Below are 26,780 nucleotides of genomic sequence, written 5' to 3'. Positions count from 1 at the left end.
TTCTTTTATTCCAGGTTATTTATCTTTAAAGAAAAAGTTTCTAACAGTCCTTGTTCTTTGAAGATATTAGTCCTACGTGCCATTGTCCAAATTACAAAGAAAAGACTAATTATCATTAGGAAGATCATTATTATCATCTCTCTTGTTTTCTTTAAAATTAACATTGAGGGCTACTTTTTCTAAGTGCTTTACATGCAAGAACTCATTTTACTCCTACAACTCTATTGTTACAAGTGTTGTTAATATCCACCATTTAAGATTTTTTTAAAAACAACAACCAAGTGACAGAGAAGTTAAGTAACTCACTCAATACACAACTAGTGAGACTCAGGCAATTCAACTCCAGAGCCCATTTTCTTAACCACTGTATGCAATATTTTATGGACTGAATGTTTATGTCTCCCCCCAAATTCATATGTTGAAGTCCTAACCTCCAATATGATGGTATTTGGAAATGCGGAGATAGTTAGGGTTACATGAGGTCGGGAGGGTGGGGCCATGGTCGGATAGGATTAGTGCCCTTATAAGAAGAGACACCAGAGAGCTTGCTTGTGCCTGTGTAACAACACTTCTCTCTGTCTCTCCCTGCCCCCCACAGGTGTGTGTGCACACACACACACAAGTCATGTGAGCACACAGTGAGATGGCAGCCACCTATAAGCCAAGAGAAGAGGCCTCAGAATGAAACCTACCTAGCTGGCACCTTGATCTTAGACTTCCCAGCCTCCAGAACTGTGAGAAATTTCTGTTGTTTAAGCCACCTAGTCTACAGTACTTTGATATGGCAGCCCGAGCCGACTAATACACCATATAGTTGGTATATTAACCTTGTACAATGTCATTTTATACCTGCAGTTGGGAGATCCTGAGCTAAAGATCTTGTGTAATTTATACAAGAGAAAGGCCTCTAGCGAAAGACAGTTTGAAATGGCCTGAGGAATGACAGGAAGGTATTCCTTTACTGGAGAGGACCTGATAAATTTGGACACTTCTATCCGGAAGGACAAACTAGACAACACCGACCAATAAAAAAAAATCAAAGAGATGTGGCTATTATGAACATGGACTTCTCTTCCAATGATATTCCCCTTGATGAATAGAAGAATTAAATCCACAATGTCATATAAATTTTAGATAAATCCATACTGGGCATAATATCATACCTAAAGGATTCTTAGATGATGTGGTGAGGAGAAATCCATGATATGTGTTTAAAAGGGTCTCCTAAAACTAGAACAATAGGCTGAATGGGCCACTCATCCAAACCAGGAAGACATAATGCCTGATGAGATTTTATAAAATGTACACACGTGTGTGCACTCTTTTTCAAGATGACTTGCTATGTGATCTTAGTTAAGTTACACAGTTTCTCACTTGTAAAATGAGGGAATTTGAAAATTCCTTTCAGCTAAAATAATGAATTATAATCTTGTATAAAACGGAGAATCTGGGGGTCAAAGAGCAGAACCAAATAATTACATAGCTGCTCCATCTAAATAAAAGATAGCAAATTCTTAACAAAATGATTGTCTTTTTTATCTAGACAACACAGTTAAAAGCCACTAATTCAGAAGTCAGTCTACTTGGAAAGTTAACTAGAAACATATGTTACTGCTAAAACTAGGGAACAAACTACATCTAAAATTGTGCCAAAAATTTAAAGTATTTAAAAAAAATGTATCCTTACTCCTATCTAAGGAATCACTCTTATAGTAAAAACTGTATTCCTGGCACTTGGCCAAGTGAGAACATTTACAAATTGGTACTTAATTATTCACTAAATTTTAAAAAAAGAAAAAATTTTCATTTTGTAAAAATGAGAGTCAATCCAAAATTAACCACAAAACAAATACTGCATTACTAAAAGCACTTATTAAAAAATCCAGAAGAGGTCACTACCATTTGGCCTTCAAGAAGAAGAGAGTTGCTCAAACTCCCACTAAAGCAATCACAGATCATGGGATCAAATTGCCTGTGTTCCAATCCCAGATCCATCACTTATAACTGTGTAACCCTAAGAAAGTTATTATTTAGCCTTTCTGTGCCTCATTTCCTCATTTGTAAAATAAGGATAATAATAGTATCTACCTCAAAATGCTGTGAAGGATGAAGTGGGAAAGAAAAAAGAAACAACTTGCCCTAAGTCACAGAGCTAGGAGCCCAGAGAACCAGGATTTAAACAGGTCTAACTCCCAAGTTCATGTGCTTTATCTTCCAAGGGATGTGTTTATGCGTAAGCACAACTGGTGTAAATTCTTCTTACCTTATCAGCCCCTCGAGTTTGATCTCCTGAAACAAGATAAACTGTCACTCAGCAAATACCCTGTAATTATCTGCAATATCTGATTAATTGCTTCCATTTCACAATATAAACATTTATAGAGATGTTAACACTGGCTGGACATATTTCAGATGCTCTTTCAATACTCAAAACTACCCTCTCAAGTAGGTACTACTTTTCTCCTCATTTCACAGATGAGGAAATAGGCATAAAAAGGCTAAGCAAGTTCCTCAGAGCCATAAAACTGAAAGAGATGGATCTGAAATTTGAATCCAAAGAGTTTACAAGTCCATGCTCTTTTCTTTAACCACTCTGCCAAACTTCCTTTCCTGGACTTTACTACATAAATTAAGGATTTAAAAAAGGACTAGTAAATAAAATTAACACTGTTAGAAGAAAATTTTGATCAACAATACTCATATATAATAAGCTACCAAATTCTAAGGCTAAAACACCTACAAATTATTTCTTGTTTCGAAAAAAATTATTGATTTTAGATTAGTCTTCCTTTTTCTGTAAAAGATTCTGACTTTCACAAATGAATAAACTACTTTATAATCAGGGATACCATATTAAGTAAAAAGTATAACATTCTGAATTACTGAGAGATGTTATACATACACTTATATTATTGGGCTTACCAAAAAGGTAAACCACCCCCCCTTCTATGATCTACTCATAATGCCAAATTCTAACCACTGAATGAAATTAAAACTTAACCTCATTTGTGCTATTCTGAACAGATAGCCAGAAAAATATAATAATATTAAGGACTTAATTATACCCATACTAAGTAAGAACACAGTGGCATAATTCAAAACAAAAAAACAACAATCAAGTTTTCACTAAGTAATAGGCAAAGGTGAAGGCAGAACTTTCCTATTAAGTCTCTCCACTCTACTGCCATCAAATTAATATTCCTAAAAGGACAATTCTATATATTCTCTTGCCCCAAAATATTTAAAAGCTCCCAGTTATCCACAGAATAATACCTAAAACCCTTAGTCAGATAAATAAGGCCCTGTACCATATGGCTCCAACTTAACTGTCTAAACTTATCTCAACAACTCCTCACGTGTCATCTATGCTAACCAAACACAATTCTCCCTAACCAAACCCAAGCTTCCCGCTCCTGCATATCTGAATGTTGACATCCAGCAAAACTCAAATTCACCATATTCAGCCTTACTTTCTTTCTAAAATATAAATTCGCCCTTAGCTTATTTTTGTCAATCTTCTACCACATTTCCAGTTACCTAAGCTCAGAGAATTAAGTAACTTATTCAAAGTCACATAGTTACTTAATAACAAAACTAGAAAATTTTAATTTAACTTTGTTACTACAAACAGATACATGTTTATTTCCTTATCACCCTCAGTAAAACGAACAGAATCACTAAACTACTTATAATGACAGTATAAGAGATGAGCACCATTCACAAAACAACTTTTCCAAATGATCTATTCCTCAAGTTGGCCCTAATGCTAGATTCATTTCCTTACCTAAGCCTAGTGTAAATTTAGACTAACTGCCACAGGGCTACATACTTTGAATGCTAATTACTTCCATCACACACGGATCAGTTACAAAACTAAAGTTCACTAAAGAAATTTCCATTTTTTTAAGTAAATCATTTTTTTAAAAAGTAAAAGTAGTATGTCAGTTTTTAATTTATTACCAGTCATTTCAAAAAATATATATGCTATCACAATTTCACCAATGTTCACACACTCTTATACTGAATATTTTCCTTGACATGTTCATTTCAAAAAAAAAAAAAAAAAAAACCATTTATCAACCAAACATGTAGCTGGTCAGTAAACTCATATCTAATTTATAAAACAAAGAAAATAAATGGCGTTTTAAAACTATAGAGAAGAACTTCTGCTTCTACCTATGAGAATAATTATATCAGACTAACCCTTCCAACATAAACTATGAAACCGAGCAAAATATATGAAGCAACTGTCTTGAGACATTGGACAACAGGCAGCAGAGGAGTGATTCCCAAGAGGAAAGCACATCAGAGGAGTGCCCTGGATTTCTGCCTGAAGGCACTTTCTGGTTTACAGCATAGGGAAGAGGAGCCCAAGAATACTGTGCTCTGCTGACCTGAGGTGGCTGCTGAGTTGTCTGGAATTTGTGGGGCAGGGTAATATATAAAAGAAACCTTCATAAAAAAGGAGCTACAGAAATCTGGATAGGGGTTCCCTTTAAATCTTTGGCTAAATACTACGCTGCACACAGACTCAGTGAGGTCTAGCAGAGAAACTATGATAGAGTTGTGTGCTGAATGGATATTCTGGAGGTCAGACTGTGCTGAAGACCTAACCTAAAAGTTTTGCCCAAAGTGGAGAGATCTCACTGAACACCCCAAGTATAAAAATGAGACCCCAGAAAAGGCACACCTTAAGTGGACCACTTTAACCCTAAAGTAAGGGATATTCTAGACCAAGAGTCAACAAAATATGGCTCATCAGCCAAAGCTGTATTGGAAGACAGCATGTCCATTCATTTACGTATTGTCTATGGCTACTCCTACATTATAAGGGCAAAGATGAGCAGTTACGACAGAAACTGTATGACCCACAAGCCTAAAATATTTACTACTTGGCCCTTAAAGAAAAAGTCAACCAACCCCTGCTGTAGACCCATCCTAACTTTAAAATCAAGACTTGAAAAGATCAAGATGATTTGCATCAAATTAACTGCCTGCCTGAACAAAATGAACACCACATCCATGATAACCAGTATAAAATAAGAAATTACCGAACACAAAAAGCAGCAAGAAAATTTGAGCATGAATAGGAAAAAACAGCCAATGTAAACAAACACAGAAATAATGTAGATGTTGGATTAGTGAACATTAAAATGGAAATTTAAATAGCTATTACAATATTCCTAAGTATGTACAGTAAGTAAAAGACGGACGTAATGAGTGAATAGACAGAGAATCTTGGTAGAGAACCAAAAAGAACCAAATGGAGGTTCTATAACTGAAAATTACATTAAGTGAAAGAAAAAAAATCACGAGATGGGCTTAAAAGCAGATTGGACAGTGCAGAAGAAAAGATCAATAAACTTAAGGAAAGAGCAACTTAAAGAAACTGTCTAAACTGAAGCACAGCAGGGGAAAAAAACAATGAACAGCCTCAGTGACCTGTGAGACAATCAAGCATTTAAAGTGTATGCAATTGGGCCGGCCCCGTGGCTTAGCAGTTAAGTGCTCATGCTCCACTACTGGTGGCCCGGGTTCGGATCCCGGGCGCACACCGCCGCACCGCTTGTCAGGCCATGCTGAGGCCGCATCCCACATACAGCAACTAGAAGGATGTGCAGCTATGACATACAGCTATCTACTGAGGGCTTTGGGGAAAAAATAAATAAATAAAAATTAAAAAAATAAAATAAAATAAGTATATGCAATTGGAGTCCTCCAAAAAGGCAACAGTAACTGAAGCAGGAAGAAAAAAAAAAATTTAAAGATACAAGGGCCTAAAATTTGACAATGGCTATGGAAAATACCAACCCACAGATCCAAGAAGCTCAATGAACCCCAAGCAGGATAAACACAAACCACAAAGAAATATATTGTAGAGGTCAAATTGTTGAAAACCAAAGATAGAGAAAATCTTAAAAACAGGAAAAAGGCAAGAGAACAACATGAAGAATGACCAGACCTCTCATTGGAAACAACACAATTAAAAAGATAACAGAACATCTCTAAAAATGGTGAAAAAAACTGACCACCTAGAATTATATACAGTCCATCATCATTATTCACTGATTCCCTATTTGCAAATTTGCCTATTCACTAAATTGGTAATCCCAAAATCAATAACTTATAGCAGCAGACATGAGCAGAGCAGTGAAACATTCCAGTCACCCGACACATGTTCCCACCCGAGGTCAAACAAGGCAGCCCTGCGCCTTCTTGTTTCAGCTCTTGTACTGCAAACAAGCATTCTTTTCGTGGTCTATTTAGTGCTACATTTTTTCACATTCTTGTGTTTTTTGTTGGTGATTTTGCTGTTTAAAATGGCCCCTTAGCATAGCGCTGAAGTGCTGTCTAGAGTTCTTAATCACAAGAAGGCTGTGATGTACCTTACAGAGAACACAGGTGTGTTAGGTAAGCTTCATTCCAGCATGAGTTATAGTGCTGTTGGCCATGAGTTCAATGTTAATAAATCAACAATATACAGTAAATAATGTGTCTGTAAATAGAAACACACATAAAACAAAGTTATACATTGATCAGTTAACAAAAATGCTATGACTAGAGGTTCACAGGACCGTAACCCTGTATTTCCCCTTGGAACAATGACTCAACATTTGCTAATTCAGTGTTTTCTGTCACTTTATAGAACATAACTACAGTGAATAACAAAGTTGACTGTATTCATCAAAAAATGCTTCAAAAATAAAGACGGTAAAGATATTATCAGATAAACAAAATATGAAAACAAAAGGTGAAATTATCACCAAGAGACCAGCATTACAAGAAATGTTAAATGAAGTTCTTCAGACTGAAGGAAAATGATACCAGATAGACGACACCTGGATCTCATGAAGAAACGAAGAATGGCAGAAATAGTAAATATATAAGTAGATATAAAATATTCTCATTTCTTAATTTCTTTAAAGAATAGTTGATTTTTGAAGCTCAAATAATTGCAATATACAATAATATATGTAGAAGCAAAATGTATGACAATAAAAAGCACAAAAGATGGAACGAATATATGGAAGTATAAAAGAAGAAAAAGCAGATGGGACAAAGAGAAAACAAAGACTTTTAAATGAACCATGTTAATAATTACATTGAATGTATATGGCCCCAATTAAAAGGTTGAGATTTTCAGACTAGATGAAAACTCTACTATGTGCCATTTGCAGGAGACACACTTTAAATATAAAAACACAGGTAGATTAAAAAGAAAAGAATGTAAAAGGATATATCATCCAAGCACTTACCCTACAAAATCTGGAGTGGCTATATTAATGTCGAGCAAAGTAGATTCAAAGGAGTATTACTTCGAGATTACCAGAGATAAAGAGGAACGCTTGGTAATGATAAAGGAGTAAACAGACATAACACTGAATAGATATAACAGCACTAAAGGTGTATGGGAAATACAAGCAGAAACTAAAGGGAAATACAGACAAATCTACAAATTTTATTTAAAAATTTTAACACAACTCTCAGTTAACTGATAGACTAGACACATACACACACACACACACACAATCAGTAAAGATATAGATGATTCAGACAATACTATTAATGAACTAAACCTAACTGACTTTTATAGAGCACTACAAACAACAACAGATTATAAATTCTTCTTAAGTACACATGGAACATTCACCAAGATAAACCATTTCCTGATCTATAAAACAAGCCTCAATAAACTTAAAAGGGCTGAAATCATGCAGTGTATTTTTTTGACCATATAAATTAAATTGAAATCAATAAGATAAAAATATCTGGAAAATCCCCAAATATTTGGAAGTTAAATTACAGAATTCTAAATAATCCATGGATCAAAGAATATATCACACGGGAAATTAAAGAATATTTTAAGGGGCCAGCCCTGTGGCATAGCAGTTAAGCACGCGCCCTCCGCTGCTGGCAGCCCGGGTTCGGATCCTGGGCACACACCGAGGCACTGCTTGTCAGGCCATGCTGTGGTGGCATCCCATATAAAGTGGAGGAAGACAGGCACAGATGTTAGCCCAGGGCCAGTCTTCCTCAGCAAAAAGAGGAGGATTGGCATGGATGTTAGCTCAGGGCTGATCTTCTTCACAAAAAAACAACAAAAAAGAATATTTTAAATCAAATGATAATGGAAATTTGTGGGATACAGCTAAAGCAATGCTTAGAGAGAAACTCATAGCTCTAAATGCTTTTAGAACAAAGAGCTAAATTCAAAATTTAAAGCTTCCATCTTGAGAAACTAGAGAAAGAAGAGTAAGTTAAACCCAAATAAGTAGAAGAAAATAAATAATAAAAAATAAGAGCAGGAACCAACGATATACAGAATAAGCAAACAAGAGAAAAATCAATGAAACAAAAAGTTGGTTCCTTAAAAAGATCAATAGAGTTGATAATCCCTAAAGTGATCAAGAAAAAGAAAAGAGAAAAACAAGTATTGGAAATAAAAGAGGCACTATCACTATAGATCCTAAAAACCTAAGAGAATATTATGAACAAGTTTATGCCAATAAATTACACAACTTAGATTAGTGGACAAATTCCTTGATGTCCACTCATCAAGATGAAATAGACAAATTCCTTGAAAGGCATACATTTCCAGAACTGCCACAGCAGAAATAGAAAATCTGAATAGCCCTATATCACTTACAGAAAATATACTTGTAATTTAAAACCTTCTGCACAAAGAAAACTCCAAGCCCAGATGGCCTCACTAGTCAATTCTATAAACATCTAAGGATGCCTATACAAACTCTTTCAACATATACAGGAAGAGCAAACACCTCCCAAAATATATTAGAGACTTATGTATTAATACCAGAACTAGACAAGGACCTAGAAAGGGCAGAACAATTTTGAAAAAAACCTAGAGTAGTCATACTACTTGATTTTAAGACATTGTAGGGGCTGGCCCCATGGCTTAGTGGTTAAGTGCACGTGCTCTTCTACTGGCGGCCCGGGTTCTGATCCCGGGCGCGCACCGACACACCGCTTCTCCGGCCATGCTGAGGCGACGTCCCACATACAGCAACTAGAAGGATGTGCAACTATGACATACAACTATCTGTTGGGGCTTGGGGGGGAAAAAAAACAGGAGGATTGGCAATAGATGTTAGCTCAGAGCTGGTCTTCCTCAGCAAAAAGAGGAGGATTGGCATGGATGTTAGCTCAAGGCTGATCTTCCTCAAAAAAAAAAAGACATTGTAAAGCCATAGTAATCAAAACAGCCTGGTATTGGCACAGGGATAGACAAATAGATCCAGAAAACAAAATAGATATACATAAATAGACACACTTATATGTTCAATTGATTTTTGACAAAGGCACCAAAGCAATTCAATAGAGAAAGACAAATTCTTTCAAAAAAAATTCTGCTGGGACACCTAGATATCTACATGGAAAAAAATACATAAATCTGGGATCTGTAACTCCTTCATAAACAAAAATTAGTTCAAGATGAATCATAGATTTATACATAAAAGCTAAAAATATAAAGCTTCTAGAAGAAAACATGGAACATCTTCACAGCCTTGGAGTAGGCAAAGATGTCTTAGCACACAGTAAGCACTAACCATAGAAGAAGAAAATTGATAAATTAAATCTTCAAAATTAGAAAATTACATTCATCAAAAGAAACCACCATTAAAATTAACAGCCAACCTACAGATTAGGCAAATATATTCACAATGCATATATATGACAAAAGACTATCTATGCAGAACATATAAAAGTAGTCTACAAATCAGTATGAAAAAGACATATAACCCAATGTAAGAATGAGCAAATTACTCGGACACTTCACAAAACAAAATACACAAGGAGCCAACAGACATGTAAAAGTCCTCTAATTCATTAGTCATTAGGGAGATCTGAATTAACACCACAATGAGAAACAGCTACATACTGACTAAAACAGCTAAAATTAAAAAGACTGATAATATCAAATGTTGGTGAGAATGTGAAGACACCGGAACTCTCATGCATTGCTGGCAGCAGTGGAACCACTTTGGAGAACAGTTTGGCAATTTCTTATAAAGTTAAATATATACCTACCCCATGTCCCAGCAATTCTACTCTTACTCAGTTGTACTCTCTTTACCCAAGAGTCCACAAAAAGGCCTGTACAGAATGTTCATAGCACTCTTTTGTTCATAATAGCCAAAAACTATAAATAATCCAAATGTCCAACAACAAGAATGAATAATTAAATTGTGGTATAATCCTATGATGGAATACTACTCAGCAGTAAAAAGGAACAAATTACTGATACTTGCAACATCATTGATAAATCTCAAAAACAGATTGAATGTAAGTAACCAGACACAAAAGAGTATATACTGTAGGATTCCACTTACATGATACTCTATAATAGGCAAAATCTAATCTATGATGAAAGAAATCAGAACAGTGGTTGCTTGGGATTGGGTGGTTGGGAGGAGGACAGAATAAGAATTGATTTGAATTGACTGCTAAGGGGCCAAGGGATCTTTCCGGGATGATGGAAATGTTCTATATCTTCACTAGAGTATGGGTTAAATGAGTGGATGCATCTGTCAAAACATAAAACAGTTAAAACTGAAGATCTATACATTTTATTGTATATAAATTATATCTTAATAAAAACATTAAACTGAAAAAAGTATATGAGCATTCTTCAAAAAATAAATTTGAGAGGGAGAGAACACAAACAAGCAAGGGAGAACACACAGATAGATTAAGAGACTTAGAAAACAAATCCATCCATTATAACATGTGAACCTTATTTGGATTCTGATTCTTTTTAAAAAACTCACCCAACAAGGTTATCATTCAGAATGGAAGAAGAAATAAAGAGTTTTCCAGACAAGCAAAAACTAAAGGAGTTCATCATCACTAAACCAGCCTTACAAGAAATGTTAAAGGGACTTCTTTAAGTGGCAAAGAAAAGGCCACAAACAGAAATAAAAAAAATTATCAAAAAAAAAAAAAATCATTGGTAAAGCCAAATAACATGGTAAAGGTAGTGGATCAACCACTTATAAAGCTAGTATAAAGGTCAAATAACAAAAGTACTAGAATCATCTATATCTACCGTAAGAGGTTAAGGAATACACAAAATTAAAAGAGCTAAAATATGAGGTCAAAAACATAAAATATGGTGGGGAGAGTAAAAATGTAAGGCTTTTAGTATGAGATTGAACTTAAGAAACCATTAACTTAATATAAATTGCTCTATACATAGGTTGCTATATATGAACTCATGGTAACCACAAACCTATAATAAATACACAAAAATCAAAGAGAAAGAAATCCAAACATAACACTAAAGAAAGTCATCAAATCACAAGGGAAGAGAGCAAGAGAAGGAACAGAGAAGAACTACAAAAACATCCAGAAAAAACCAAAATGTCTGTAAGTCCACATCTACCAACAATTACTTTAAACATAAATGGACTAAATGCTTCAATCAAAAGACATAGGGGGGCTGAATGGATAAAAAAAACAAGACCCCTGTATATGTTGCATACAAAAGACACACTTCAGATCTAAAGACACTCACAGACTGAAAGTGAAAGGATGGGAAAGATACTCCATGCAAATGGAAATGAAAAGAAAGCTGGGGCAGCAATATTTATATTAGACAAAATAGACTTTAAAACAAAGACTGTAACAAAAAAACAAAGAAGGGCATTACATAACAATAAAGGGAACAATCCAACAAGGGGATATAACACTTGTAAATATTATGTGCCCAACATAGGTGCACCTAAGTACATAACGCAAATATTAAGACATAAAAGGAGATCTGACATTAACATAATAATAGTAGGGGACTTTAACACCCCACATATATCAACAGATAGATCATTCAGACAGAAGATCAATAAGAAAACATTGGCCTTTTCAGACAGAAGATCAATAAGAAAACACTGGCCTTAAATGACACATTAGACCAGATGGAATTAATAGATATACACAGAACATTCCATCCAAAAACAGGAGAATATACATCTTTTTCAAATGCACATGGAACATTCTCCAGGACAGATCATATGTTAGGCCACAAAACAAGTCTCAATAAATTTAAGAAGACTGAAATAATATCAAGCATCTTTTCCAACCACAACAGTATGAAATTAGAAATCAACTACAAGAATAAAACTAGAAAAGTCACAAATATGTGGAGATTAAATAAAACACTACTGAACAACTATTGGGTTAACAAAGAATTCAAAGAAGAAATAAAAAAATACCTACAGACAAATGAAAATGAAAACACGACATACCAAAATCTATGGGATACTGCAAAAGCAGTACTAAGAGTAAAGTTTATAGCAATACAGGCCTACCTTAACAAACACGAAAAATCTCAAATAAACAATCTAACATTATACCAAAAGGAACTAGAAAAAAAGAACAAACAAAGCCCAAAATCAGTAGAAGAAAGGAAATAATAAAAATCAGAGCAGATAAATGAAATAGAGATTAAAAAGACAATAGAAAAGATCAATGAAACTAAGAGCTAGTTCTTTGAATAGATAAAATTGAGGAGCCTTTAGCTAGACTTACTAAGAAAAAAGAGAAGGCTCAAATAAATAAAATCAGAAATGAAAGAGGAGAAATTACAATGGATATCACAGAAACACAAAGGATTATAAGAATACTATGAAAAGCTATATGCCAACAAATTGGATACCCTAGAAGAAATGGATAAATTCTTAGAATCATACAACCTTCCAAAACTGAATCAAGAGGAAATAGAGAACCTGAATAGACTGATCACTAGTAATGAGATTGAAAGAGGAATCAAAAACCTCCCAAAAAATAAAAGTGCAGGACCAGACAGCTTCCCTGATAGATTCTACCAAACATTCAAAGAGGATTTAATATCCATCCTTCTCAAACTCTTCCAAAAAATTGAAGACAACAGGATGCTTCCTAACTCATTTCATGAGGCCAACATTACCCTGATACCAAAACCAGACGAGGGCAACACAAAACAAGAAAATTACAGGCCAATATCACTGATTAATATAGATGTAAAAATCCTCAACAAAATATTAACAAATTGAATCCAAGAATACATTAAAAGGATTATACACCATGATCAAGTGGGGTTTATTCCAGGGATGCAAGGATGGTTCAACATCTCCAAATCAATAAACGTGACACACAGCATTAACAAAATGAAGAATAAAAACCAAGTGATCATCTCAATAGATGTAGAATAAGTATTCAATAAGATTCAGCATTCATTTATGATAAAAACTGAGTAAAATGGGTATAGAAGGAAAGTACCTCAACATAATAAAGGCCATATATGACAAATCCACAGTTAACATCATACTCAAGGGTGAAAAACTGAAAGCTATCCCTCTAAAAATAAGAACAAGACAAGGATGCCCACTTTTGCCACCCTTATTTAACATAGCATTGGAAGTCTTAGCCACAGTAATTACACACACACACACAAAAAGAAATAAAAGGGATCCAGATTGCAAAGGAAGAGGTAAAACTGTCACTATTTGCAGAAGACAGGATTTTTATACAGCAAACCCTAAAGAATCCAGCAAAAAGCTATTAGAAGTAATAAACAAATACAGTGAAGTTACAGGGTACAAAATCAACATACAAAAATCAGTTGCCTTTCTATATACCAATAACAAAATAGAGAGAAATTAAGAATACAATCCCATTGATGATTGCAACAAAAAGAATACCTAGGAATAAATTTAACCAAGGAGGTGAAAGACCTGTACACTGAAAACTATAAAACATTGCTGAAAGAAATCAAAGAAGACACAAAGAGATGGAAAGATATTCTGTGCTCGTGGATTGGAAGAATTAACATACTTAAAATGTCCATACTACCTAAAGCAATCTACAGATTCAATGCAATCCCTACGAAAGTCCCAGTGACATTTTTCATGGAAATAAAACAAAGAATCCTAAAATTTATATAGAAGAACAAAAGATCCCTGACAGCCAAAGCATCCTGAGAAAAAAGTACAAAGCTGGAGGAATCACACTCCCTGATTTCAAAGTATACTACAAAGCTATAGTAATCAAAACAGCACGGTACTGGCAGAAAAACAGACACACAGATCAGTGGGACAAAATTGAGAGCTCAGAAATAAACCTACACATCTATGGACTGCTAATTTTTGACAAAGGAGCCAAGAACATACAATGGAGAAAGGAAAGTCCCTTCGATAAATAGTGTTGGGAAAACTGAACAGCCACATGCAAAAGAATGAAAGACTACTATCTTACACCATACACAAAAATTAACTCAAAATGGATTAAAGATTTGAATGTAAGACCTGAAACTACAAAACTTCTAGAACAAAATATAGGTAGTATGCTCTTTGACATCAGTAGTATGCTCTTTGACATCAGTCTTAGCAGTATCTTTTTGAATATCATGTCTCCTCACGCAAGGGAAACAAAAGAAAAGATAAACAAATGGGACAACATCAAACTAAAAAGCTTCTGCATGGCAAAAGCCATCAATAAAACGAAAAGACAACCTAACAATTGGGAGAAGACATTTGCAATCATATAGCCAATAAGTGGTTAATATCCAAAATATATAAAAAACTCATATAACTCAACAACAAAAAAACAACCCAATTAAAAAATGGGCAGTGGATCTGAAAAGATATTTTTCCAAAGAAGATATACAGATGGGCAATGGACACATGAAAAGATGTTCAACAGCACTAATTATTAGGGAAATGCAAATCAACACCACAATGAGATATCACCTTATACCTGTCAGAATGGCTATTATTAAAAAGACAAGAAATAACAAGTGTTGGAGAGGATGTGGAGAAAAGGGAACCCTCATACACTGCTGGTGGAAATGTAAACTGTTGCGGCCACTATGGAAAAAGAGTATGGCAATTCCTTAAAAAATTAAAAACAGAACTATTATATAATCCAACCACTTCTGGGTATTTATCCAAAGAACACAAAAACACTAATTTGAAAAGATATATGCACCCCTATGTTCACTGCAGCATTATTTACAATAGCCAAGTCTTGCAAACAACCTAAGTGTCCATCAAAGGATGAATGAATAAAGAAGATGTGGTATATACACACGATGGAATACTACTCCACCAAAAAAAAGATAAAATCTTGCCATTTGTGACAATATGGATGGACCTTGAAGGTATTATGCTAAGCTGAAATAAGTCAGATGGAGAAAGCCAAATACTCATATTTGGAAGATAAAACAACAACAAACACACACATAGATACAGAGAATAGATTGGTGGTTACTAGAGGGAGAGGAGAGTGCGGGGAGGGCGAAAGGGATAAATGGGCAAGGATGGCAACTAGACTTCTGGTGGTCAACACATAATGTAGTCTATACAGAAGTCAAAATATAATGATGTACACTTGAAATTTATATAATATATAAACCAACGTTACCTCAATAAAAAAAAAAGTAGACCATTTATGACATTCACTAAATAATAGAAAACGTAAACACTGGCTGGATAATTTGATGATATTGACTATTGTTTATGCTGAGGAAATATATGATTAAGAGTATTGTGGTTATATTTTGCAAAGGAGTAGTTACAGTTTGCAAGATACATGATGAAATATTTATGAGGGTGTGGGACTGGCAGCACTGGCCATGGGTTGATGGTTGTTGGGACTGTAGTGATGGCTAAATGAGGTTTCATTCACTATTCTACCTTCTTTATGTTCAAAATTTTCCATAACAAAAAGTAAAAATAATTTTTTAAATCTCTCCAAGAAAGAGATAAAGCAATGTAAACATACTAAAATTCTATTATATTGGAGCAATTTTAACCACAGTTTTACCCACAACTCTTTCAGCAGACCATTAAAATATACATGTTTAAAATTATTTTATCAATGCTAACCTTAACTATAGCTCCTGCAACATTCACAAAATTTTAGTAAGAGGGACAATAGAAAGCTTGGTGAAGTAAGACTGGGTAAATGAGAAAGTACGTTGGTAGGTGGTAGCTTTTCAGTCCTTGTTCAAAAGCAATGTCTTACAGACCTAATCCTTATAGAAGACCTGTGTCTAGTATAAATGGCCTATAAAATATAACATAATGAAATACTTGATCTTCTAAATTCTGATTTTCATAATTCACCTTATACAAGCAAAAGCTAACAAAGTTTTTAACAAGTTGTTTTGTATAAAAATTAATTTTTAGGGGCCAGCCCAGTGGCACAAGCGGTTGGGTGTGCGTGCTCTGCTGCGGCAGCCCAGGGTTCGCCGGTTCGGATCCCAGGTGCGAACCAACGCACCGCTTGTCAAGCCATGCTGTGGCGGCGTCCCATATAAAGTGGAGGAAGATGGGCATGGATGTTAGCCCAGGGCCAGTCTTCCTCAGCGAAAAAAGAGGAGGATTGGCAGATGTTAGCTCAGGGCTGATCTTCCTCACCCAAAAAAAAAAATTAATTTTTATACAAAATTTGTATAAAACTTTGGTAGAATTAATAATAAAACTGTCTATAATTTAATAATGATGTTGACTGGTTGAGACTGAGAAGTTCTAAAGGTTATTTATGAAAGGGATTTATATGATAGGTTTAAACATATTTAGTAACCTCCTTAGAACAATGGAGAATAGAATTTTTAAAAAGTAAATTCCCTTCTTTTCTGAAATCAAAGACTCCAGTAGCTTAAAACCTTTTAGGTCAGCTTCACCTAGAGGTGTCAGAACACTGAGATAAAGAAATATAATAATGGCATTTTCTAATTAGTCAAGTTTACAAGTCAATCTGTAAAGTAGGGGAGGAAAAAATGTACAGGCAGACCTGGAACCCAAGTAAGGTTTTTCCTCCTTTCACAAAAGCTGTTGACAGGTAAGAAAATATATTATTGTCCTTAGAGTAAAACCACAAGACTCGTCTGCTTTTAAGACAGCAGAAAAGACTTTACAACTAGGGGCTTGTGTTTTGCCCTTAATCTGCTACACGCACCTCTCATAAGTACAACCTCTACTTATCTTTTTGTCCCCATACTCAGCCCTATGCCTGGTTTAAGGGAAAAAAAAAACGTGGAGTATGTTAACTTTTTCTTAACTAATATTGAACTTCCAAGGGACCACCAATATAACTAGACAACTGCCAAATCTATTTGAACAACAAAACTTTATACGCCTTCTTCATCTTGGTAACAATTCCATCAATGAGAAGAATAAGCCATTAAAGAAATAATGTTTTTTTAAAACTAGAGGACCACCTAAGTAAAAGATTCAGAGACTGCTAAAAATTAACCCAATACTTAGCAGCTACAGCTCCTACTACAGGAGCTGTAGTATGAACATAAAGAATGTTTCTTCACTTCTCAAAACAAAATGTTTTCTAGAAATGAAAAAGCAGGAAGACTTATCTTTCTTTACCAGGCTATCTATAATCAATTGAAAAGAGGGGGCCAAATATCTATATAACCCAGTATTTCACGTGTTTCATACCACACAGGCTAGAATACTTAATATTTCTTTTTTAAAGCCTATATTTCACATAATTATAGGCATAATTTTTAAAAATGCATGTTAATAAAAACCATGTGTTTATAGAAAAATATATAATACCAATACTAAAAATATATCAATTTCTCCCCTAAATTAATCTATAAATGTAATAACAACTCACCATAATTCCAACGGAGGGAGAGACGACTAGATAAACAAACTTTTAAGATCGAGTACAAAATTAAACATGCATAGATAGCCAGGAAAAATAATTCTGGAAAAGCCCTATCAGCCAGTATTTTATTAAAAAGTTATAGCAATTAAAATAGTTTGGTACTTAATGCATGAACAGACAAATAAAAGGAAGAGAAGACAAAATATTTCACTCATGCTACAAGCAGATGACAAAAGTGTTATCTCAAAATAGTAAAGAAAAGATGGATGATTCAATAATTGCTGTTGGGACAAATGGGAAATCATATTGAAAAATAAAATTATATCACTACTGCATTCTCTAGAACAAAATAAACTCCAGAAGAATGAATTAAATATTAAAATTAAATCATAAAATTACTAGGAGAAAACATGGGAGAAATTTTTACAATCTTAGATTAGACAAGGCCTTTCAAAGAATTCCACAAAACTCAATGAAAATGATAATTCTGACTGTGTAAAAATTTCTGCACACACACAAAAAAACACCAAAGGTCAAAATACAAATAACAAATCAGGAAAAAAGTTTTCAAGACATATGACAAAAGGCTAATTTCCTTACAATAGATCAAGTGCTCCTATATCTATAAGAACAAAAACCCAAAAGAAGAATAAGCAAAAGCTGTGATCAGAAAAAATTTATTGGCAACTAAGCCTATAAAAAAAACCTTTGAAATGTAAATTAAAAAAACAATTTGCTAAATCATTTACTAGTCTGCCAATGTACTGCGTTGGTAAAGGCAAAAGGAAAAAAGCACTTTAACACATTATTGATGGGAATATGGGTTGGAACAACTCTTTATAGGACTATTTGGCATTATCAATCAACATTTTAAATGTACATACCCTTTGAATCAGTAATTCTACTTGCATGAATTTATCCTACAACACATATAACAGTATGCATTCCTAAAGAAGTGCATATAAGGGTGTTCACGGCAACATTATTTATAACAGAAAAAGCTGAGAAACAACCTAAATAATCATCAATAAGAGACTGATTAAATAAAATATGGTACATCCATATACCTTGTATATGTAAATAAATGCTTTAACTCATAAAACTTGAGATTTTTATCGGGAAAAAATATTGTAGTAATTCTAGTACTATACAGAATATGAAGTCAGCATTCATCTATAACACTGAATTCATTCAACAAATATCTGAGTGTCTACACCACATCTAAGGCATTGTGCTCAGCAATGGAGATATAATGTCATATAGTGCTTTTCCTCAAGGAAAAAAAGATCATATAGCCCCCTTCCTCAAGGAGCTACAGTCTAGTGGAGAAGAGAGATGAGTAAACATACCATTATCATATATATAGTATGATATATACGATGAGGTAAGAATAGAATGTTATGGGAACAGATGAGGAAAGCAAGTTAAAAATTAATAATCACCATTCCAAGAAACAAAAAAACAGTAGCTTAAATGTGAAATTATCAACTCCTCCTTTAGAGTTGAAAAGAATGATGAAGCCATCAGTCTGAGAAGACCTTAGCATCAGTAAAGCTGGGTCTCACCATTCTGCACTATATTCTACACTAGCTAGACACAAAGGCCACATTCACCCATTTAAACACTGCTGACAAACTATGGTTCTGCCCTTACAGTTCCCATTCCTGGTGCTGTACCCACACGGGGACCTTCCAGTGTCTATATTTAGAAAGAGAAATAAAAAGTCTCAAAGAATGTACTATAAGAATAGTGTATCTGCAACATTTACTTCTATTTAATCAGAGGGTCCAGGGAAGAATCAAGAAATATCATCCATTTGGTTGGTATTTTTTACCTTAAGCTAGCAAAGTACCTCTAAAAGGTGCCATTTAAATTAGGGCCTTGCGTCAGTAGTGTTTCAAATAAACTGCTTATAGGCGTATTATGAAGCAACTACACATAAAACAGAGCCAATTACTGGACAATAGATAATATGCTACTTTTTAGAAATGTTTTATATAATATAGAGCAAATTTAAGTTTACAGTGATACAGTGCTAAAACAGCGTGTTTTCTAAATACTCTTCCACATAATCAGATATTTATCAAAGTTTCAATAAATATATTCATTATTTTAAAAAAAGATTTGAGGGAGCTTGTGAGTTACTTAAAAAGGACTATAAATTTGACACTGAACTTCATAGGAACCAATCTGAATTGTAATTCACCTTATCCATAAGGAGCACATCACCTGTTCCCAACTTGTATTCCTAGTCAAAAGATTAAAAATGGCTTAACAACAGAAATTACCCAGAATCTCTAAATTCATTGGTTCTATTCCTTTTTATCATTTTCTAGATAAAAATGGAAGGAAGATGGGGAATGGATAGGGCATGACATCTTTTTCTTTATACGCATCTACTTCCTGGGAGCGTCACATCACTGTTTACTTGTTAAGAATTGATACTTAAGATTTAAACTACGTGTCACTCAAAATCTTTTAACATTTCTAATATGTGCTCCTATGCCAACATAAATGATCATATAATAAATGTCTTTAAAAAAGACTAATAGTTTTTAATCACCAAGCCATAACCTATACACATGAGCAATATTAAATTCTATACAAATTTCCATTGCAATTAACAACTTTGAACAGTATCTGAAATTGATTCAACTTTTTTTGCATTTACATCCAAAGTCTCCAAGTCTTATCAGTCCTTCTTTCATAAACTCTTCCGAACCTAACTATAAAAATATACATTCACAGCCAATCAAAGAAATCACGCTTCCCTTCTATTCCATTTTCACTGAATGAACTACTAATGAACTAGTTCAGGCTCTACTCACCTGTCTCAGAACTACTGCAAAAGCTTTCTAAATAGTTCCCCTGTTTTGCTTTCCAACCTATCTAAAATATTGTCACCAATTCATTTTTCTAACACTGCTTTCATAATGCCACGCCTCAGTTCAATAATCTTCAATGGCTTCCCAATACCCAAAGCAATAATTCAGGAGAGTGGTGAAAAAACATGAAATAACTTTATACTTTGGAAACAACAACAAAAACATTTTTGGTTTCACAATATAAATTACTGAAAGCAAGAGCAACTATAGATGAATGAGCATGGTAACAGCAGGATGATAAAACCCTAATTCCTTAATTTGGCATTGAATTCAGATTCCAGATCTACCACACATTTTCAATCTTCATTAACACTAGTTTAGAACATGTCCAGAGATCAGCTCGATGTCATCCTTAATGATAATGTTTGCATTTCTCTCAACTCAATTTCTATCCGAAGTTGCCCTTGCATATCCTCAAAGCCTAGGTTAACCAACCACCTTTTCAACTTGAAGCCAAAGGTTTCACCATGAAAAATGGTCACCACGCGAGAGGCTTCAGTCTCACTTCAGTTACTGCACTGCAATGGAGATGCTCCAAGCACCATAGCAAACAGCAAAATTACAACTTACCAAGTGATGGAAATAAGAGTTTACTCAAAAATAGTGTAAACGGCAATGTTAAATACACAGTGTCAGGGTTCTGCCATACTCAGTAACATACATCCTCTTCCAGCCAGGCTGGTCTATGTTTCTTTCTAACCGTGCTCTGCATATTTCTCACTTTCTTTGTCTTTACTCACATCAGTCCTCTCAGGTCTTCTAAATCTTCAAAACTATATTTTTACTCCAAATCACAATATATTTAAGGAGCATATTTCTAAAATAAACAATATTTTCCTTAAAAAAAGCCAATCTTTCTACCATGGGCTGTTAGACACACCCAATGATCTAAGTATAGCCCACCTCTTGACCCTCACACCACTCTCCCCTTTGTTTTTCTCACTAGTCTTTTTACCAAATTCTCAAATACACAAAGTGCATTCCTGCCTCAGGGCTTTTGCCTCCTCGGAGTTGCTTGGAAATTTTTGATCTCTGCAGCTCAAATCTCACCTCTTCAGAAAGGCCTTTCTCAGTGCCACTCTATCTAAAAAGGCCCCCACACATCCCAATCATTTTCCATGCCATCATCCTGTTTATTTTCCTCATAACATTACCACTACACTGAGTTCCTTATTTATGTGCTTGTTATCTGTACTCCTTTCATGGGGAGCACATGTGTCTTGCTTACTGCTATACCCTGATAGCCAAGAACAGTGCCTGTCTCTGCAGGTCATCAATAATCAACTGAATGAATGAACAAACTCGGTTAAGAAATCTAGACTCACTGAAATGGTTTAACTATCCATGACCACAATCATGATGTTCCTGCATTTAATAAAAGAACTAAAGGTTCCAAATAGGCATTGTCAATACAGAATTAAGGAACTATGCAAAGATAGAGTCCCTGAGTGGGCAACTCTCCTTTGTTTTTCAAACTTAGTTATTACAAACGTCCAATTCCAAGGGAATGCTGTCACCTCCCGAATCCCTAATGTTCAAAGAACAGAACTCTTCTCTTTGTTCCCATGCAGGAATACAAAATGACAAATTAGTATGCTCTTGTTAATCATTAAATTTCCCATTTGCAAATTTATTACTTTCTATTTTTCTACCTTACCTTAGTTTCTCTCAAATATGTGTTTCTGATTCAGAAAAAGGAAAGACTGAGTTACTCTTCATCTTCTAATATCTTTAATATAGTGATTAGTGTTTTGAGTAATGCTTTGGAGTATGTCAATATCAAAATGTTACTCAAACATCACAGCTGGCTTATTTTCCTGTTGCAGAGCAGGAGTGAACTGAAAAGAGAAATTTCTTCTGTGATCTCAGACTGATTTTATTTTTCTAGAAAATGAACCATTTCTAAAATCCTTCAAGGCTACGAAGATTTCTCAGCAGGGAGTTACATTACCATAGTCCCCCCTTATCCATGGGGCATACATTCCAAGACCCCAAGTGGATGCCTGAAACTGCGAATAGTACCGAACCCTATATATACTATGTTTTTTCCTATACATACATATCTATGATAAAGTTTAATTTATAAATTAGGCACAGTAAGAGATTAACAATAATAATAAAATAGAATTGTAACAATACACTATAATAAAAGTTACGTGAATGTGGTCTCTCTCTCAAAATATCTTAGCGTACTGTACTCACCCTTCTTCTTGTGATGATGTGAGATGATACAATGCCTATGTGATGAGATGAAGTGAGGTGAATGACGTAGGCATTGTGACGTAGGGAATTTTCCATTTAGTATTTTTGGACTGCGGTTGACCGTGGGTAACTGAAACCGCGGATAAAGGGGGACTACTGTACCTGATTCCTGACTTTTACATATACTTAAAAGAAAGGTCCTACTGCTAGTGGGTCACTTTCTGTCCCAAAAGTAACAAGCTACTTATTAATAAGTTAATATACTGTCTATGAATTATCAATCTCTAACAAACCTGACTTTTTCTCTTCCAAAAGAAACAATTAGCCAAGATGGAAAGCGTAATGAAACAACGTTCCTAAAAATAATATACGATCAGGTACTTATATGAATGAAAAGATTTGAAAACTATTTACAGATTTGTCTCTGTCGACCTAAAACATATAAAATCTAAGAAACAGTATTTCTAACTAACATATGAAAACGTCTGTCTCAAAACATTTCATTAAGTCTGACAGTAAATCTGCCACAAATTCAATTGGCCTATTCCCAGCAAGGAATCCACAGGCTTCCTCTTCTTTAAGAATGTCAACCATTTTGCCTTTTCTTTTTCTACGATTCAATTCTTTTTTTTTTTTTTTTTTTTAAAGATTTTATTTATTTTATTTTTTCCCCCCAAAGCCCCAGCAGATAGTTGTATGTCATAGCTGCACATCCTTCTAGTTGCGGCATGTGGGACTCGGCCTCAGGATGGACGGAGAAGTGGCGCCTCGATGCGCACCCGGGATCCGAACCCCGGGCCGCCAGCATTGCAGCGCGCGCACTTAACCACCAAGCCACAGGGCCGGCCCTACGATTCAATTCTGATGCATTAAGAAGCTAAACCAGCCCACACTATCAGCAATTCCTCTCACGCTGCGGCTGAGACCCCGGCAGAACTGACCCCGCTCGGAACACAATGCCTAGATCCCATTTCCCTGGCTCGGTTTAGCTGGTCCGGAGTCGCCACATCACCAGCTGGGCGGTGGCAGGACTTCGCCAGAACTCTCTCCTTCCCAATTCTCCACGCGCCACACCACTGGAGGCGCTCTCCCTTCACTGCAGCTGGGTCATTGTGGACATTTTCCACTGGGCCAGCTCCCCGCCAGCGCAACAGGAGCGGGAGGGAGATGAAGCGCATAGGGGCCACCCAAGCCAGGGAGCGGGTAAGGAGGGGGACCAGGGCTGAATGCGGGCAAACAGACTAGCAGCGAAACTGCGCCTTTTCCCCGGGGCCAACCCAGACCGGTGGACGAAAGATTAGGCCGCCCAGGCCTTTCCAACCTCACGCCGGAACCAAGCCAGCGCAATGAATCTACAACCCTAGTTCCTCGATACACACCCGGCTCCGACTAGGGCTGGGTGCCTGACTTCCGGAACGCAGTGGAACGGGGAGCAGAGGGAAGAACCTGGGGGACGGCGGGGCGCACGTGCTCCCGATACCGAGACAGACGATAGAACCAGCCCGGGCTTCCTCGGCCGCCCCACCCTGCTCCACGCGGTTCCCACCACGGGGGGCGCCTCCGCCCCGAGGTCCGCAGACAAAGCCCCCTCGGAACCAAGGGGAGGGCTCGCCCCGAGGCATCTGGGAAGGCACACAAAAGAGGGAGGGGCGCGAGGGGCGGCGCGGAGCGGGAGGGCGCGGCACTCACCCACTGAGCCTGAGGAGCCCCTGCGCTTGGGCGCGGCCGGGGTGGAGGGGGGCGCGGCAGGGGTCGGCACGGGCGGGGTCCACGCGGGCTGGGCTTGGGGACTCACGCCGGACGGGGGAGGCGGGGGAGGCCTGGCCGGAGGCTCGTCGTCCTCGGGGAGCTTGGAGGGCAAGGATGCGGCAGCGGAGGGCAGGGATGACGCGGACACCGCCGACGACGCGGGGCTCGGGTCCCAAGACGGCGCCCGCTCCGGGGCGGCGGGGGGCGCGGCCGGCAGGGGCCCCCGGGGCGCCGGGGGCACGAAGTCATTGCCGAAGTCCAACAGGGGCGCGCCGGGGCCGGGGGCGGGGGCGGTGGGCAGTGGGGCCGCCGACAGCCCGGCGGCGGGCTTCCTCTCCAGCACCTCCAGCTCTTCCAGGTCTTCGTCCTCGTCCTCGTCTTCCTCCTCCTCCTCTTCCTCCTCGTCCTCGGGCTCCCTCACGAACTGGTACTTGAACGGAGGCTGAGGCCGGGGCGGGCTGTCCGAGGACGAGGAGACCAGAGGCGACTGGTCCATGTCTTCCATGGCCGGCGGGTCGGGGATGATGCTGCAGCAGCTGCCGCCGCCGGGACGCTTCTCCTCAGAGCCGCGGGCGGTTGTGGGGGTTGAGGAGGACTGAGAGGGGCAGGGCTGAATGAGCCGAGAGACCTGCAGTGGCGACGGCCCCCGGAACAATGAGACTGCTCCTCCTGCCTCCGCGCCCGTGATGCGCCACCCGCCCCGTCCCCAGTTGCCGCCGCCGCCGCCCAGACGAGCGAAGGAGAGAGGCCAGCAGACTCTCCGCCCAGTTTGGCGTGACTCACCCTCCCCGGCAGGGAGAGGCAGGGACTGGCGCGGGAGGGAGGAAGCCAATCGGCTACGGGATAGAGACGATGGGCAACAAGCCGGCCCAACGGAAAGGAAAAAAGAGGAAGGTGGGTGGGGCTTATCACACTTCCTCTCTCTTACCAGCTGGGGTGGGCTCGATGGGCGGAGTTTGGAACTGGGAGCCCCACCAGGCTGGGGTCTTGGCTTTGCCTACAGCTGGAGGTCAGTCTGTAGTTAGGGTACTGCGAAAGCCAGCCAGCTGACTGCCCTGAGGGGTCGGAGAGCTTCCTGGCGCGCCACCGGAAGGGCGTTATCTTGGGGGACTGGGAGTGGAAACTTCCCTCCCAGGAAAGGGAAGAACCAGAGTGGAGAAAGGTACTAACTAACGGGACTGTGGAGTAGGCCCTAAGGATTGAAGTATACATTAAATTTTAAAAGATTTTGAAATAAAAGATATTTTTTCAAACAGATTTTCAAACCACCTCATCACTATTACCATTACCACCTTAAAAGAAAAAATAATGTTTTTTGACAGTTTTGAGATCACTCCCAGTCTATACTGCAGACCCTGGATAAAGTAGGCAAAACAGAGCTGGACTAGACGATCCGGGGTCTGGAGCAGACCGTTTGAAAATCCGCTCATCTCCTCAGGAGAGTTTTGGGATCTGCCCGCTGCTGGACTCGCACATGGTAGGAGGATGAGTCACCCAAAGAGAAAGGGAGGGGAAAGAGGAAAGTGGAAACAGAACCAAGCCTTGGAAGGCATATTTGGTTCCCGTTACATTTCAGTCACCTTAGGCTCATGAGTCAACATTTCAGATGATTCAGGCTTTCTGGGAGTCAGGAAGCCCAATACTCATTTCTTTGATATACCAGAATGAGCATGATCCCCATTCCACTTTTTCCAAAACTGGAGAGAGAGTTTAAAGAAAGTGGTTGCAGAACATTTAAGTATCAGCATCCAGAGGTTTTTTTTTTTTTTTTTAAAGATTTTATTTATTTATTTATTTTTCCCCCCAAAGCCCCAGCAGATTGTTGTATGTCATAGCTGCACATCCTTCTAGTTGCTGTATGTGGGACGCGGCCTCAGCATGGCCGGAGAAGCGGTGAGTCGGTGCGCGCCTGGGATCCGAACCCAGGCCGCCAGCAGCGGAGCACGCGCACTTAACCGCTGAGCCACGGGGCCGGCCCCATCCAGAGGTTTAGAGAGCTCTTTTATCTTTCTGATATACCTTCCAAAAATATTCGCTGCATGTCTAATCTGGAGGCTGTGAAGAAAGGAGGATAACCTGCTTTCAAGTTGCTCGCAGTCTAGGCCTGCACTGTCACTATCCAAGACCTTAGTCACTGGCTACTTGTGGCTGTTGAGCACTTGAAACGTGACTGCTCTGAAATGAGATGTGCTGTAAGTTTAACATGCACACGTGGTTTTGACAGTAACAGAAAAATTAAATATCTCAATTTTTATATTGGTTATGCATTGGAATTGATAATATCTTGGATATATTGGGATAAATATATTACTAAATTAA

At 37.6% G+C, this 26,780-nt stretch overlaps 1 protein-coding gene across 3 annotated transcripts in view; it reads right to left on the bottom strand.

Annotated features, from left to right (window-relative positions):
* Positions 1-25,234, bottom strand: part of RTN4 (reticulon 4) — a 74,211-nt gene extending 48,977 nt beyond the window's left edge. The window contains exon 1 of one of the 3 annotated variants that reach the window (XM_004436632.3): positions 24,402-25,234. In XM_004436632.3, the coding sequence (XP_004436689.1) occupies positions 24,402-24,966 (565 nt within the window). In that variant the 5' untranslated portion in view covers positions 24,967-25,234. The remainder of the gene's footprint in view (positions 1-24,401) is intronic. The other 2 variants (XM_004436636.3, XM_004436637.3) reach the window with 2 other exon arrangements.
* Between the last annotated feature and the right edge of the window lie 1,546 nt (positions 25,235-26,780).

Source organism: Ceratotherium simum, chromosome 11 (genome assembly GCF_057802395.1).
Source record: "Ceratotherium simum simum isolate JZ-2026a chromosome 11, ASM5780239v1, whole genome shotgun sequence".
NCBI classification, from domain to species: domain Eukaryota; kingdom Metazoa; phylum Chordata; class Mammalia; order Perissodactyla; family Rhinocerotidae; genus Ceratotherium; species Ceratotherium simum.
The sequence above is the reverse complement of the archived record's forward strand: the minus strand, read 5'-3'. Positions and strand labels throughout refer to the sequence as shown.